The sequence below is a fragment of the Cupressus sempervirens genome, chromosome 6 (assembly GCF_028749045.1).
Source record: "Cupressus sempervirens isolate cs-2001-9-10 chromosome 6, ASM2874904v1, whole genome shotgun sequence".
Classification (NCBI taxonomy): domain Eukaryota; kingdom Viridiplantae; phylum Streptophyta; class Pinopsida; order Cupressales; family Cupressaceae; genus Cupressus; species Cupressus sempervirens.
In genome coordinates this window covers 288157526-288175556 of record NC_143123.1, presented here as the reverse complement: position 1 = coordinate 288175556, position 18031 = coordinate 288157526, and the positions used below count along the sequence as shown (strand labels likewise).

General features: G+C 34.5%; 1 protein-coding gene across 1 annotated transcript; it reads left to right on the top strand.

Moving 5' to 3' along the window:
• The first annotated feature begins 1971 nt into the window (after positions 1-1971).
• LOC149552342 (serine/threonine-protein kinase AtPK2/AtPK19-like) lies at positions 1972-15468 on the top strand. Its single transcript, XM_089787875.1, has 6 exons — positions 1972-3058; positions 13054-13136; positions 13236-13356; positions 14340-14513; positions 14659-14766; positions 14849-15468. Exons 1-6 carry the CDS (start codon positions 2396-2398, stop codon positions 15146-15148), a joined length of 1449 nt encoding a protein of 482 aa, XP_089644001.1. The 5' UTR covers positions 1972-2395; the 3' UTR covers positions 15149-15468.
• Positions 15469-18031: the final 2563 nt, after the last annotated feature.

Here is an 18031-nt window from a genome sequence, read left to right as displayed (position 1 = left end):
TCCTTTTTGTTTTGTCTAGCATGCACCCTCCATATGATCCATTTGCTTGCTTAATAACATCTATCTATACAATTTACATGAATTTGGCTGACATTTCACTTGTAACCTAGCAATTTCATTTATTTGGGGATGACGATCAAATTGTTGAAGCCAATCTTGTTCAACTAATTGTGTTTCTTGCGGCCAATTTCATGTGATGTGTCATGTCTTTATGAAATTAATCCTCTATAACCAAGGATTGTACTGCTCAATTTAATGGTCTTAACTAGAACCAATTAGTGTGACCTGAATCACATTGCTAAACAAAGGGAGAGAAATTTTTTTACGGTGGTATTTCCAGATATTCGTGACCAATATGAGCAAAAAATTGTGCTTGAAATCTCAAATTTAGTGCAAGTTCAAATTTATCCTACCGTCTATACATCTTGGAATTTATAGAATATTTTTTTCCCCCTTCGTGTGAAGGTTTAATCATGATTTTGTTTCAAGTTGCAACTTCTTCATTCACACATGACTAGTTTTTATTTCCAGATTTTAATACTGTTCAAGTCCTAGGAACATCAAAGCACAAGTGCTCATTTATTATTGGACTGGATGCTAAGAAGCAATACAACACCCATATTTATGAGCTAAGGACCATAGAATTGGAAATACCAGGTTGAGAGTTGAATCTACAAAGTTATCATAAAAACTTAGAAACAAAAGAAACCCATATCTTCATGACCATAATAGAAAACATTCAGAATATTTTTACAATTTTGTGGAAAAAATATAGTGCGAACCCTCTCATAGATGACAACATGTAGGCAAAGAGATTTTTTTGAGATAAAAATCAATCTACCAAGCATATTTCATAGGAGAAGGAAATCCCTTATACAATCATCAAATACCAATACGATAAAGTCATGAAGTTTAACATTTTTATTTAAATGTGATGCATAGATGAAGACACTTCCAACCATGATTTATGTTTTCCCAAGCGAATATACCGCAAATACTAATTTGAAGAACCATAATCTCGTGAGTTAGAAAATGAAAGAATTTTATTCTCCATAATGTGGGGATTTATTTATAGAAGTCCTTGGAAAGGTCTAGAATGTTTGAGAGAGAAAAAGTTTCAAATGTATTCTATTGTTAAATGAAATATTTATGGAGAGTTCAACAATATATTATATTTTTAAATAATTTTTTTTTAATAAATAAACATGTACAAGATATTTATAGTTATTGTCATATTCGTTGACATTATTTACGGGAAACTATAGCATTCAATGCACTTTTACTTTTTAATTTGTTTGTCAAATTAGAACACTTTATTATTCAATTACTTTTTGAGCTATACAACTCTTATATTTATTGTATTTAAAATAATTTAACACAATATATTTATTAACAATTTGAGTGGTTGTTTTGTGTTACAAGGGAGTGCAACTTTTTCCTTTACTTGTTTGTCCAATCAAAATAATTTATTATTCAATTACTTTTTACAACTATAAAACTTTTATTTATATTATATTTGAAATAATTTATAAAAATATATTTATTGACAAATTAACTTTTTTTTAAGACTTTTAATTATTTATAAACAAAATGCAACAAATTATTTTACAGACTTTGTACATTTTACCATTGCATATAGTTCTATGAACTTTGGGTCCTTGTTATTATTTTTTATTTTATTTGATTTCCAAAAATGACACATATAAAGTTTCCAAAATCATATATTGAATTTTATACACAAAAAGCTAAAAGTCAGTCTGAAAGTACTAAAGTTGATGAATGCTATAGTATATGCAGACTAAAATTAAAAAACGAAAAGGAAAAGAAAGATATGCATTGTTGTCCACTTACTTCGACAATATTCTCCATTGGAAGAATCGTGGGTTGCGTGGCGGAAAGTTGCAGTTCCGTCCCGTAACGCCCTTGGTATATGCTACGTATATATCATTGCCTCGCCTTTGATAAGAGAATAGAATAAGGTGGGCGGCCTAGGCGTAAGTGGGGAGATCAGGGTGTGAGGTAGGGGGATCGAATCCATCTGCTACAGTAACATCCCGACGCACCCAATTACGCTTTCCTGCCTCTGTAATTTCAAGTTCTGAAGCAGAAGGGGTTTGATGCTGTTAGCCTGCCTTTAATACGATCCAAACCTTAACATAGTTAGCACAATGTAACCATAGGGGACCTACGGACGCTCTCGGGCGACTCTCTGTTTATTTGATCGTTTTTGAAAGCTTTGAAGCCACAATTTGGCTATTGTTGAAACCCTAACTCTTACAGATCTGACCACTTTTTCTGTTTTTCGAGAGATTTACTCTTTTCTTCATTGGAGGGTCAATCAATTTGGCCTAATCCTTTACCGCAGCCGCTTATTACTGGGTTGGGTTGTGCCACCATGGTTTTCCAGGGGCCCTCAGGCTTCGTCTTATCACGTAAGTCGAGATCGGTTCTTTTGGAGCATCTGAAACTGCCCCTGGAAGCAATGAAGCTATCCGACGATGAGGAATTTGATTTTAATGATGTGTTTGGTCCGGCAGAGCAGCCTCAGCCTCAGCCTGCCGGAGCAGAGGGCAAGGGTTTGAGCAAGCAATCGACTCCAGGGTTTCTCCGGGTTAAGGATCCAGAAATCATCTACAGTCGATCTCATTCATTGGTTGGCCCCTCACCGCGGCCTGGCCTGGAGAGGCAGCCCAGCAAATTCAGCAAACCCACAGAAACGTTGGTTGGATCTCCATCGAGCTCTTTGAACGAAGATGAATCGGGAGCCCTTTCTGAAGACTCTGATGGTGTACTTCTTGATCAAGACGATGTTAAGAAAAATCCTGTTGAAAAGCTTGGTACACAGGATTTTGAGCTTCTAAGGGTTGTTGGGCAGGGTGCATTTGGTAAGGTGTTTCAGGTGAGACGAAAGGGAACAACAGATGATATATACGCCATGAAAGTAATGCGGAAGGATAAAATTATTACAGGGAAGCACGTTGACTACATGAAAGCAGAGAGGGATATCTTGACAAAGGTGGACCATCCCTTTATAGTTCAATTACGTTACTCGTTCCAGGTACTTTCTCATGCCCTTTCAACTTCTTATGTTTATTTCTTTATCCTGATGATGGGTTAATGGATTGACGGGAAACGTTATGCAAATTGAATTCATCGACTTATCCTGGAAATCTCTCACTTACGCACTCTTATGTCTTATATTATTATTCTTTTGGTCAAATGTCATTTCGCCAATACCATTGATAAATACTTGCAAATGGAGAGATGTAATATATTTTGTAGATTTGTAAATAAGACTAACAAATGTGCCCACAACATTTGTGTTCTCCAAATTTGCAGAACAACATAAATATACGCAATCCTTATTAAAAAGATGTTTAGGCTATCTAGTACTTGTGAAGCTCTTCATTGAGCTATCGATAGCTACCAGGGAAACAGTAACCAAAACATTGCAACAATGAAAGCAAATCTTATGTTCCATCTTAATATACGGGGATGCATCCCCTATGGTTTTGGGGTCGTACCAGGGACGAAACAGGGACGGATTTTGGCCATCCCATGAGTCGTCCCTGTTTTGGCAAATTCGGAAATGTCTCTGAAACAGCCAATTTTTTTGGTAGGAAACTTGGGGACGGCCAGCAGTACCGGGGACGGTTTTACCATCTCGTATCCATCTTCGAAACTGTTGGCCGTCCCCTTTTTTCCAGCCAATCTAGTAAACCAAAAAATCATTTAAAAAAATTTCTTTTGCTGTCTGTGCGGCCCCTATTCGTTTTAAAGACATAATAAAAATATGTAACCCATATTTGGTCCATTAAAACATTAACTCTTCTAATCATTTTTAAATTTGACATACTTGCTAAGTGGAAGAAAAAAAACATAACAGCAGTAGCAGCAGTGAGGAAAGATTGTATTTAGTGAGGAAAGATTGCATTTAGTATTTATTAACTATTTTAGTTGGACTTCCCTTTATTTCATTTTGATTTCAGCATGGTACTTGGAGCCTTTAGGCATTTTGATTTTTGCCATATATGTATGTGATATTGACATATTGTTATAATTTAAGTATTTAGTATTTGCCATTTGATAATATTCCATGTACTGATCTTCTAAAATGTCTATGGTTTTGTCCCTTGAGGTCCCCTCCAATAAATTTTGGCTTCGAGCCATACCTGTACTAGAAACACGTTCCCGTCCCGGAAACTCCGTGGAGTGTAGTATAAAACATACCAAAATCTCAGTACAGTTGAATGAGCGCTCCTTGTTTTACCCTCATGACTGGGGCTGCGGATATTCATATCTAAAAACTTGGATTTGTTTTTGTACCTTTCCCTTTCGAACAAAACCTTGGTATCTTTTAGCAGTGGCGATGTATGTATTTTCCTTCAAAAGTGTTTAGTTATGATAAGTACAAACATTTGAAAAATAGAGTTTGAGGGTACCATACTTGATGTGCACATACTTCTATTGAAATTTAGTCATTTAAATTAATCAGTCAAAATAATACATGTTAGTGAAGCACAACAGCTTTTTTGAAGCATGTTTCTCAAAATAAATTGCGTAATCAAGCATGAACCAGATGGATGCCACTGTAACATACCCTACTAATTCTACCTTGAATTTTTTTAGTTTTGATTCAGCAACATTTTGTCAAACAGTTGGTGTGCAAAGTCTGATTTGTAATTTCTGAGTTCTTGTTCAGATGTTATAATATTTCTCTGCCAAACAATGACCATATGATCTGAAGAATAGCAAGGACAAATATCTTGGCACTTGAACACTACTACAAATATGCAATGTAAAGAGTTCTTATGGACTGATCGTTAATGTTCCGTACACTTATCCTCTATTCAAGATATACAAACTTCATATAGCTGTGTACAAAAAGTGACTGAGTTTGTAGTGCAAAGACTGTTACACAGTGACTGAATATGCAAAACTCTTTATAATTATGACACCTATACATTCAATGAACTATTATAATCGGGTGTAGAAGAACCTGGAAATAATATGATCGCTGTTGTTCGAAATTTGAGGATGGATGTCCAGTTCAGCAACCCATCTAATAGCTGCTCGGTTAGGGTATGAAATATGACCTCCAAGTACACAGAATGAGGATTGTTCATGCGCACTATTCACACGCACTGTTCACGCGCACTGTAGCAGCACTGTTTACCCACAAACCTGCTCCAAATCTCACCCCCAAATCTGCTGTCCATGCTGTTCAATGTCTGCAATGATAATCCTTTGGAAATGGAACAATTTCAATCTTACCTGTAGCTGAAAAATTGAAGCTGAATGCACACAGTATGAAGCTAATAGATTCTTAAATCCCTTGACTCTGTCTTCCAAGAGCGAAAGGATTGTCACCAATGGAGGATTTCGTCTCCAAAAGCCAGCAACCAAACCAACCAAACTAAGCTTGAAATTCATCAATTTCTTCATATCTCCACACCCCACTCATGGCTGTATATAAAGTCCTCTTAGAGGGTCGCCCCCCACTCCACAAGCAATGTGGGATTAAATCTCATATTTGCATTTTAATATATTGTTTCCATTTATCACTTTAAAGTCCCAAGGAGATCATTTGGTGTCCCACTCTTGGGCACACATATATATAATAAAGTAACCTTATAATATTAATTTAATTGAAGTTACTTTATTAAATAACTTCCGGCATTAAAATTCCATAGCAAATGATCTCGAAACACCACAAATGATAGCTCGTTAGAAAGAGCTAAGAAAAACACATCCAACCCCATCATCAAAATTATCATCCGACTAGCCTGGCTGACTTACTAAAAATAGTAAGTCACATTGTAAATGCCTCCAAACGAACTTAGTTGGCCCCAGAACAAAATCGACTAGGCCAAAACACCACAAGATCCCGTCCATGTCCTTGTTAGCCCCCGGGACCACATAGAAGTAGGCTAACGACAACATATATCCAAACTGGTTAAACAGGGGACATTACAGCCACAAAGGCCATATTTTAATGGTTCCATATATTATTTAAATTTTTTTAGCCCAGACCCTTAATAACTTTAACGCGTCAGTCTTATTTCATTCAGCTATGAGAGGGCCCTAGAATAAGTGCCGAGGAAGATATTGAGTTCTAACATTTACGTTCCTGTGGTAGCACTAGGCCCAAACTAGGGCTCAAGACCAGTGTCTGCCACAAGTGGAAACATTTATGCATGCTGCCAAGATCCCAGCCAGAACTATGATGGTTAGAGTACCTTATATTGACAACATATCAGACATTCATTGTGGATAAAGATGATATCATTATCACATAATGTTGCTATATATATACCCAAAAACAGAAAAACGTATTAGACTGGATTCTCTTCATTAGTATTGGTCATCCTTTCTTAGTTCAAAGATGCAATCTGCAATAATTTTATTCCTAAAGTGGTCATAGATATAGCCCTAGGCCATAACAACATACCTAAAATGCCCATGGTAACACTCCCTAGGCCATAGTAGCATTCCTCAATTGTCTAGCATATTTGCAATTTTGTTGTCATTTCTTATTATGTGGCCAAGAATACATCTATAATGGTTGCTAGCAGATTTATTTGCCATCAAGAACTAGCCACCCTCCATTTTGAACATTGTTTAAATTTTGCAACTTCTCATTTAGTATTTTTGATTCACCCCCGGCATGCAGATTTTTCCTGTCCTTCTCAGATGTATTTCTAAGTTCCAGAATAAATTTGCTGTGTTAGTACCTGTCCTGCATTGTCATAAAACTTTGGAATAGCTCAACCAGTCCTTTGCTGCTTGCTTGAAATTGTTGTTTTCCATTCATTAGAACTAGATTCAATCTGTCAAGGACTACAATACTTACTTGACTTCATTCCTCCTTTAACAACCCCTTTATCAGTGATGTGTAGAATGAGATGTTCAAACCCTTTATGGATGTTCTAGATTTTTAAAATTCTCAAATTCCCAAATGGATCTCGATTTCCAAAGTTTTTAAGTATGGTATTTAAGCCACTGGTTCTTACCAATTTTTTGTCCCCTAAAATTTTGCATCAGCATGTAACTCAAGCATACAGAAAATAAAACATGCAGCATGACACTACGTATGAGCAGTCCGTGATAACATAGAGAATGATTAGCAGTAGAATATTTGCAATCTAAGCAAGTTACCTACGCTTGTTTGTGTTAGAAAACATGGATCGGTTTTTGCAAATGTAATTATACTGCCATGGTTATTGGTATATTCCAAATGGAGATCCCAATCTCTTATAAATGTTAGATTAGGAGACATGTTTCTAAGATTAATCATTATAATTTAACAATATATATATGTGTGTGTGTGTGTCTTGTGAAATCCGGCCTAAAGAACCATGATAACAAATGCGCTAACTCATTTTGGTTTTAGGAGATAGATCAACTATTGATAAAGTCGTCACCTTACAATAGTGACCTCACACATGAAAGATGGTCACCTTTCATAACACACAATTTGAAAAATTTATTCTTTCTGTGACAACAACTTAATGAAGTTTGTTACAATACATTTGTTATCATGACTTTCAACACTTTGGGACAACAACTTAATGAAGTCTGTCATGATAACAAGTCTACCATTTATAAGATTGTCATCTTACAATGATTACCTTCTGTTTATATATGTCAATGAAAGATTGTCACCTTCATTACATATCATATGCGAAATAGTAACCACCATGAACCAAGTCAACGGGTGGTACCAAGGCTTTCATCTCAATTCTCTCTCACAGAGAAGAATGCAGTACAAGAAGTTTCGCTTAGAACTTCTCTTCATAGAGAAGATATCATTTACAAAGGATTGCACCGCAAAATTCTCTCTTTGAACATTGATCTTGGGAAGTCAGGTCCTATAGTTACGTCCTTAGAAGCTCTCTTCACTCAAGGATGCCCGTCAAATTCACTCTGAATCTGCTATCAATCTTTTGATTTTCTAGTGATAAGTCAATACTTCCTCATGATGCACTCAAGTGTAGGCCCATCAAAATCATGCAGTCATACACATGTATTTCTAGAGTCGCTCTGAGTATTAATCTTCTAAGATCTCATGTTTCCTTAAAAGAAGTATTAATCATCAAAGATGTTTTCTTCAAGAGCCTCACTTTATCCATCTTGATCATCAGGGTCTTTGGAGCTACTGTCATTAGATTGAGTCTGCACAATGTTTGGTAGCATATGTAAAGTACCAACCTTATTTTCCTATAAGAATATCCTCAAACATAAAGGAAAAGATCAAGAGAAATAACCCTTATAGTATGTATAGAATTACAAATAACAGAGAGACTACAAAGAGTAGATAAATGTAAAAGATAAGAATACTTTTTTGCACATGAAGATTCAAAAATTGTCTTTTTAGATTATTTGAGATGGAACATCTCCTTTCTAAATAAGGTTCAAGTGGGAATGGAACATTGACTATTATTCCCCCCACAATGTAAAATTTCACTCATTCTTATATTGTTGAACAATTGTGTATCAAATATGATAACTCTTTTCTAAGTTCCAATTTGCTCTTTTTGTCTATTGAAGGTCCAAACATTCATTTAGCTTAACAGTAGAAGCGAACATGTCCTCCTACTTTCTTCAACTCGTCCACAATATGCCAATATCTTGATTGAGTATGATTGTGTCACACGTATGAATCTAGAACTCATACGTCAAGTTCCATTCATCAATGAGAGACTCATGGATGGTTCAAATGAATTCTTAAGAACTTCATAGATGCCTCACAACAACTCAAATTTCCTTTGTTCATGCAAGGTATTTGTTTGATCTTTTGATTTAAACCTATATTACGCACATCTTGTAATCTGTGTATTCCAAATTTGTATCATTGGTGAATCCATCACAACATGGTTTACGCCCTTTGAATTAATATGGTCAAGATCACTAAAGGTGACTGAATCATATCTTCTATATGCTCCCTCTCTTTTAAGGTTGCCTCAAATGTTAGCCTCCCTTTGAATCTCAATCTCCCTCTTTGTCTTGCAAGAACATTATCAAAAAAAATCAAGGCATATATATCTTATAGTACATATTGAAATAAAAGAATAAGAGAGAGACTAACATAATACCCAAGGGTACTTCTAAATGATATAAGATCATTTCAATATAGATAAAGATTAATATACTTTGAATATATGTATATATTCAATCTTCTAAATATATTTTTAATTAGTGCTACATATAATAATCTAAGGTGACCACGAAAAAATAAGTAAAAGTAATACTAAAGATAATAAGGAATACTTATTAACTTTTCCCTTTTAACACTCATTACTCTATACTTGTTTGCCACATCCTTATCCACAGCCATATTCATATCCACAGCCATATTCACATCTGCTATTTGACTTCATACGTGAAATACATTAAGCATATTAATCTAATGACTTGTTCATGGTTCATGAAGTCGATAACTTCCCTGTATTATTAGTTGAATGACTTTATGACCACCTTCTTTATGTACCCTTGTACTCCTCTTATTCACCGATCATCTTATATATCTTAATTTGAAGTGGGGATGTGACTTTGTAATGAGTAACAGTCTTAATTTTAATAAATTACCTTCTATATTAAAAAAATTGCTGATTATATGGTTTCGGGGTTTCAACTTTCTTACTTAATAAAGAATATGTTTCCAAATGTGATTAACTTAGCATCCACAAATTATTATTGTTGTGCCACATACGATAATATTTATTCATCCCCGCTTGCCGTCATAGCATCTAAAATACTTTGCCATTCAACCTTCAAGTCTATCGGGCTCCTTTATTACCACTGATAATTCCCTTTCAATATTGGCCCATATATACATAGTAAAATTTCCATTGCGATCTCTTATGCTGACGTAAGGCCTTTAATAATCTGACGTGGGATTCTTACTGTTATGTTGTTCCAATATATGCGCTTTTATATGTTCATTCAAAACACTATCATTTTTACATGATGAATCGCTGCGTATAATTGCTGCAGATAATTATTATTTAGAACCCTTATTCCTTGGTGGTGATATTTTGATATTCCCACATATTTATTAATCTCTATCCAATTATTGAATTTTACTAAATACCATATACTTCATTCGATTCTGCATACTTGTCATGTCTCATACTTATTGGCATTCCATTGTTTTGCTTCTAACATTCTTATTGAATTTGCTCGTCATTTGTACATGTGATTCTATCTTCTGCAATTGTTATATACATGTTATTATTTTCTGGTCATTGAGTGATGTGAGACCATGATATTCTGATGCTTTTCATCCCATGTTTAAAGCATACGGTATGATGAAAGCATCTTTCATTTATATTTCTGAATGAAGAGACTTTCATTGGTGACAATCATTGTCCCGTTTCTTGCTAAAGAATGTTGATGTTGGTTAAAATTACAACTCACATATGTTGGGCAAAACCTTTTCATTGCTGCTGTAGGGTGTAATACAAGCTCCTTTGGCTGCAATTGTTTCTATTAAATCAGGCATGCCATGACTCATTATATTTTCTGTCTTCCACCACATTGAAAGTTCCCTTTGTCGCTGCTTAAATATTGGCTGCCTTATTCCATATTACTGCTTTCTTGCATTTCACCTCACTTGAGTATATTTGTTTGGTTTATACGTCCAATTGTAGATGATATCTTGTTGATCTTTCAAACTTCCATCTGTAGGTTTGTTTTGACATGAAGCATGCAGGAGTATTTCAGTTATCACCAATTAACACTTGTATCTGTATTGGTAGTTTATAGATCGTCAGTCTTCAGATGATCTTGCATTTCCAGTTGTCAGAAACACAACAACATGATATGCGACTTTATGATAAACATTGCTTCTGAATTCGTTGTTGTAATAGTCATATAATATTGTTGTACATAATTTCACTATCGTTCATCTCTGCTACACATAATTCTGTAATTTTATAGGGTCAATGTGCATGCTTAATCTCTGTCTGATTCTTTCATTCATATGTGTGATTTTTCTTCCTGCTTGGCTGCGCTTGTAGGTATTTTCCTGTGTATGCTCTGCTATACCTTTAATCCTTTCAGAGTGATCCACATGTGCTTCCCTTGGATATGTCTGTGTTTTCCTCAAATCAGTAATCTGGTCTCTTCTATCCTTTTTTACAATTGCAGTCTAGCTCTGATACCACATTAGAAAACATGGATCGGTTTCTGCAAATGTAATTACATTGCCATGGTTATTGGTATATTCCAAATGCAGATCCCAATCTCTTATAAATGTTAGAGTAGGAGACATGTCTCTATGATTAGTCATTATTATTAAACAATATAAATCACAATATAACATATATATAGATATATAATACAATAATTATAATATTATATATAATATATATTATGTCAACGTTGTATCTCATGATTAAATCAATCTGACTGTAGCTATAATCTTAACAGTTTGGAAAGATGGTATTTGTATTATAAATTAGCTTGTTGAGTTATATTCTTAGTTACCCGAATCCGATTCGGGCACGTGAATCGGATCCGTGGATTCACAATTTTTTTTTACCCAATTAGGATTCATGGAGGATTCATGAACACACATATATATTTCTCTTAGTTTTTAGTATATATAATGCATAAAGGGGTCATTTTAGGACTAGAAAGCAAAAACAAATTAAGTCATATTAAATCACTTAGACCCACTTAAACCCGTTGATCCTTGAGGATTTGTGCAGATCCTGGCAGGTTCCTTGTTTTACACAGTGGATTCGTCTGGATTTGTGGCTTCATTGTGTAAAACAAGGATCCTGCCTGGATCTGCACGCATCTAGGCACGAATCCTGTAACTAAGGTTATATTTGTTTATATTTCATATCCATAAAAATCAGTATGAAATATTGGATATTGCATAGCTTATGCCATGTATTTTTTTACTCACAAGCGCCTAGTAAAATTAATCAAATTGAGCCAACTAGGAATGTCCAGCAGTAAAGCTGTTGTGACAACTTTGACTGAAAAAGCAGTTCTAAAGAGATTTTTTTTAAGGGCTATGTACATCAGACTGATATTCAAATGTGTGAAAGTCTTTTCAGTTCTTGCTTTTGAGAGCTGAAACAAGAATGGATTGTGTTTAAGTAGTTGATTTTCTTTTAATGTTTTGGTTTTACTTGTAAAATAATATAGATGTACTGCTTTAACGGGGACTTGCACCCACCTCCCAAACCTTGAAGTACCCATCACCGAGACATCCCCGCACTGGGTACTTGTGCACCCACGTACCCCCACCTCCGCCATTCTGCAAGAATGGGTACTTGGATTTCTATTTGAATTTTGTTTTTTGAATATTACTATTGGGTATGTAATATGATACTATGTTGAATGTTCAATTATTCTAGTTCATGTTGCAATTTTGATGTTATAAAGTATTTTAATTTGGTATGTTTTATTGAAACATCATTTCATAACAAGCATTTCAAGCTCTATATGTATACCATACAACACCCCTCCCTGCCCCCTCCTCCCCTTGCCACCGTCCCTGGCCGTCCCCCTGCTGTCCCAAAAATAAGGCCCGTTTTCTCCCCGTCTTGGAAACTTGCACTGGCGTCCCCTTGTCCCAACGTACCCCAGTACTGGGGTTACATTGCTAATTTTTAACTTTTTGTATTACTATTGGGTAGTGGATTTGTTACCCATCCTTTTAATTTGAATGGCATGCTAAAATAAAATTTTCATCTTGCAACTCGTCATTGTTGAGTGAATTTTACATTTTTTGGCTGTACCATATATAATGCAATTAGGAAATAGTTTAATCTTCTTGTAATTCATGTTGTGGTGCTGTCTACCACATGGATTCTTTGGGTGATGATCAAAGTACAGTTTCAAAGATCATTACGCACACTCCCAAAACACACTTTTATCATAAAAAACATTTTTTCTATAATGCTGTCATTTCCTGAGACTCACTATAATATGGATGTGTATTCCTACATATTTTTAATGTTTTATAAATTGTATTTGCCCCTTTGCATTTTTTTATCTTTGGATATTTGACTAGATAACTTACTTTGCTTACAGACAAAATCAAAATTGTATTTGATTCTGGATTTTATAAATGGAGGGCATCTATTCTTTCAACTTTATCGACAGGGAATTTTCAGGTACCTGTCTGCCTATATTCATTTTTGTTGAATTTTATAATTTGTTACCGAGAAAACTACTTGAAGTTCAGGTTACTGATTTTAGATTTTATGACGTAGTGAGGAATTGGCTCGGATTTATACAGCAGAAATAGTTTCTGCTGTGATACATCTTCACAAAAATGGCATTATACATCGAGATCTAAAACCTGAAAACATTCTTATGGATGCTCAAGGACATGTAAGTGCTCCTTAAATGAAATAAATTTGGCAGTTTTACCATTGCCTTGCTTATGTTTACACTCTGATGATTTTAGTTTTAGTATAATAAAATTCTGAAACATTGTCCTTTGCTAATGTATGAAAAAGCTTAAAGTGCATTGTGGTAAAAAGATGTCAACAATCTTTCTTTGGGTTAGTAATTTTCAAAACTACATACGGTAGCATTTTAGAGTATTGTAGCGATTGTCTAAGATGGACATCTCTGGCTTATATACATAGTAACACAGAGATGTGTCCCCTCCCCCCACCTTTTGCCCCATGTCTTGGAGATGGGGGTGCCCCGGGGACTAGGGAACTTCGTCCCCCTGTCCTCAGCGGCACCACCAAATTATGCCACCTCCACCGCGGATGGGGGACGTCTCGGTGTTGACTATTTGCTGATTGAGATTCAATCATTTATGGTCAATGTTCGATGTTCTAATTCAATGCAATGTTTAAGTATTTACTATTTAGTATTTTACATCTTTATATCTTATATTACAATACATTTTTTCATAACTAGCATTTTGAGTACCTTATGTATAGTATATATGACCCCCCTCATTCCCCTCATCTTGAAAACTTGTTCCCCTGTTCCGTCATCCCCAAATTAAGGCCCCTCTGCCCCCTCACCCTGGAAACTTGTTCCCCCTGTTCCACCTTCCCCAAATGAAAGTCCCTCCGTCCCCTCATCCTGGAAACTTGTTCCCTCATTCCGCTGTTCCCCCGTCCCCCAATGCGGTGTAACTATGCTTATATCTGTTAGCTGCTTCCTCTGAGCATAAGTATTTACACATGCCTAGGATTCATAGATGCTCTATAGCAAAATCTTTTGTGGAACTAATGCCTATATTAATTTGTAATCTAAGAATTTCTTTCTAATTCTTTTGGAAACTTTCCTCAATAGTTTTGGTAGAAATATACCTTTCATATTATATGCTGACTTAAATCAAAATGTTTCAGGTGATGTTGACCGATTTTGGCCTGGCCAAGGAAGTGGATGAATCAATGCGATCCAACTCTATGTGTGGGACAACAGAGTATATGGCACCTGAAATCATACTTTCAAAAGGTCATGATAAAGCTGCTGATTGGTGGAGTGTTGGAATACTTCTGTTTGAAATGGTTACTGGTCAGGTGTGATTTATTTCTTTACCTCTCTGAATACCTTATACTTGATCACAGTAGTTGTGATATTCCTTTTACAAACTGTTATATTATGGACGAGAGTCAAGGCCTCTATACCTGCATTTAAATATCTGATGACGGTTATGTTTGGCAGCCTCCCTTCACCCACAACAATCGGCAGAAGCTCCAAGATAAAATTATCAAGGATAAAATCAAATTGCCATCATACCTGACATCTGAAGCTCATTCATTGCTCAAAGGAGTAAGTTTCATTACTGGTATGTTAAGTATAATGTGATTTGAAATGGTTGTCGTTGATCCTAACATGGTTGGCCATATTTCAGCTGCTGCAGAAGGATCCTAGTAAGCGTCTAGGGAGCGGAGTTAATGGCAGTGATGAAATTAAGCGGCACAAGTGGTTTAAATTCATTAACTGGAAAAAACTTGAAGCACGTGAGATACAGCCCACCTTCAGGCCTAATGTGAGTGGAAAAGACTGCATTGCAAATTTTGATGAACGTTGGACAAACATGCCCGCACAGGATTCCCCAGCTTCCACCCCAAAATCTGATGAATATTTTAAAGGCTACACTTACGTGGCTCCTAGCACTTGGCTTTCAAGGCCCGAGAAGGAAGCTCACTGAGTCGGGCCATGTAGTTTATTTGTTTGGCAGTGACGTGTGAGATGTGAATTGCACTCAATTGTTGCATGCCATCCATTAATTAGTCGACAGGAATTGGATTTCTAGCATGACTATCTTAGGAGTCCTGCATATATGAATATTTCCATACAATTGTATGAAAAAAATTAATTCTTGACTGTTTTGCCAATGTGCCCTGGCCAAGAAGAATTGATTTCTGCATACAGCTTCAATGCATATTTTTTTAACTTGGTAAGTTACAGGCATTACTTGACATTGGCGTTTTTAAATTATTATAATATTCTAAAGTTCGCTCTACCCCATTTTGGTGGCTCTCATTATATGTATAATGATGTCTTTTCATATAATGGGTGATGTCTCTCAGAATATGAATAATCATTGATATAGCTTTCTGTTTATTTATATTGCTCTGGCCCTGGTTCTTCTGAGACCTTTTGTCGTCAACCGATAATTTGAAAGGGAAGGGACAAGGGCAGAGACACTAGCATTTCATAACATTTTATCGGCTGACAGTTACAAGGGTAGATGCTACTACAATGGCAGCCAGGGAGCTTGTAATACATAGTAAATACAAAAATCCGGTTACATGCCAAATGTTGATTACGGTCAATCATATCGAACTGTAATAAACTAGCATAGACATCCTAAACACATCTTATGCTAAAAAGACATCTATCCAAAAGATATCGCATATATCAGTTTTGAGACACCTGTCTATATCTGTGACGTAGGTGAGTTTCATAGGTGCCTCGGGATTGGTAGATCTCGTTTTCTTTTTAAATATATACGTATTTAAAATATCCATTCCACGTTAATGTAGATATGAAGTTCCAGTATTTGTATATGTACATAGATGTTGGCCTTCAATTATTTTGAAGCCGGGCTTGGAAACTCAAAGATGAAAGGCATATCAGGCACTGGACAAATAACAAAACAAGAGCTGTAGTCCCTGCCTTTTAGAATCATAGTTAACATTTGTATAGAAATGAAATGTTTTTGTAATATTTGTGTAAAACAGAATGATCTGTAGTATGATCTCGTTTTAGAAGGCTTATATTTGAATAAAAACTTATAGGTTTTAATATTTTTACATTTGAATGAGGATTTCCAAATAGATATACAAAGATGAAAAATAAATTTAAACTTTATATATTAATTAAATCAAATTTTGTTTTCTACAAGATGTTATAAATAAATCTAATTTGACATAAATATTCTACAAAGAGTAGAATACTTGGGAAACAAAATCTAAAGAACTCGAGGTAGAAAAAGTTAGAATCAAGGAAAAAAATTAATTATCTTTTTAGTTAGGTTATATGCATGAAACACATAACTAAGAATTAAAATTGAAGATCACAAATTAAAACAAAACAATTTTTGAAAAATAAAGTTGCTAAAACAAAAATAGCACATACACGAGTCCAAGAACTTTTCAATAGATTTACACATCCAATTTTGTGAGTATATTAAAACATATAATAACAATTTCAATAAATTTGACTATAATTTTTTTAATGAAAAATAAAATAAATATCAAAATATTGCTAAGAACAATAAAATTAAATTTAAACTAGAAATAAACCACACAAAATTCCCTGCCAATCAATCCAAAAATTAAATTTAGTTCCTAATAATTGTCTTTACTTTGATCGAATGATAAAATGAAATATAATTATTCATATTATTTACACTTTTCATAGTGAATCATTCAATTTTAACACTTATATTTTAACAGTTATATATGTACATAGCTTCTTTCTTAAATCAATAATTGAAAAATTAAGTGTAGTCAATAAATTATAATATAATATAATTATATCTTATAATGTAATAATAATTTTATTTGAAAATTAGTACTATTTTATATTATTATTATTATAAATATATAATTATAAGTCTTATCGTTACGAAAAAATATAAAAGTATGTGTCCACATAGTAAAATAAAATATAACAACAAAATTGGAGGACAACACTTCAGCTAATTCCTCTCATATGTGAAACACTTTGGTCTGTTTTGAAAGTGTAAATTTTTTTTTATTGTTCTCTACGGCACTTTGCAACTGACGTATGTTTGAAGTAATAAATGCATGCTGATCTTTTCAGCCTTTTTTAAATCTATTTTGGTTCGTTTTTGATGTATTAAAAGAGAAAAGCAACTTTCAAAGAACTATGAAATTATGTATAAAAATAGAATTAAAAAATACTTTTGTCAAAATCTTATAAAATTTTTAGCTTTTAAAATCTGTTTGTCCTCAATTAATGGGTATAATGAAAACATTAATTCTCTGACTATATAGAAAGTCTCTACCGTGAGTTTAATATAATATCAGGAATATTTTTAACTAGTATACCATTTAAGAATTATTTCTGTGAGGAATTTGAGATGGGTAGGCTACTTCTGTGGTCGTAATTATGGGGCCCTAGAGTACATTTTGTAAATTCTAAATACTGCCCATTCTGCTCGCCCTACAGGTGCCGCGGGTTTCTATTTGCTGCATGATTTCTTGCAATGCCGCTATTACCTGTGGTGGTGATTGTATCAATTGGTCATTGATAGACCACTTTCAATCTGCTATATTAGTGTCGGCGGAAATTGCCAACCCTATAAAGGTGGAAGGAGATGGATTTGGAGAAAAAATTGGTAGGGAGTGGGAGGTGAAGAAAATAATAAAAATTGAATTTGGAATCATACAATTACTTTTAGGTAAGTACACCACTATTAGATTAACTTCTAACTAAATAAAATGATTTTTTTAAAAGACATTTCAAATAAGTAAAATATAAATATCACTAGCAATTCAATGTTATCACTTGATTTAAATATTTTAATAGAAATGTTAAAAAAGTAATGATCATTGATAAA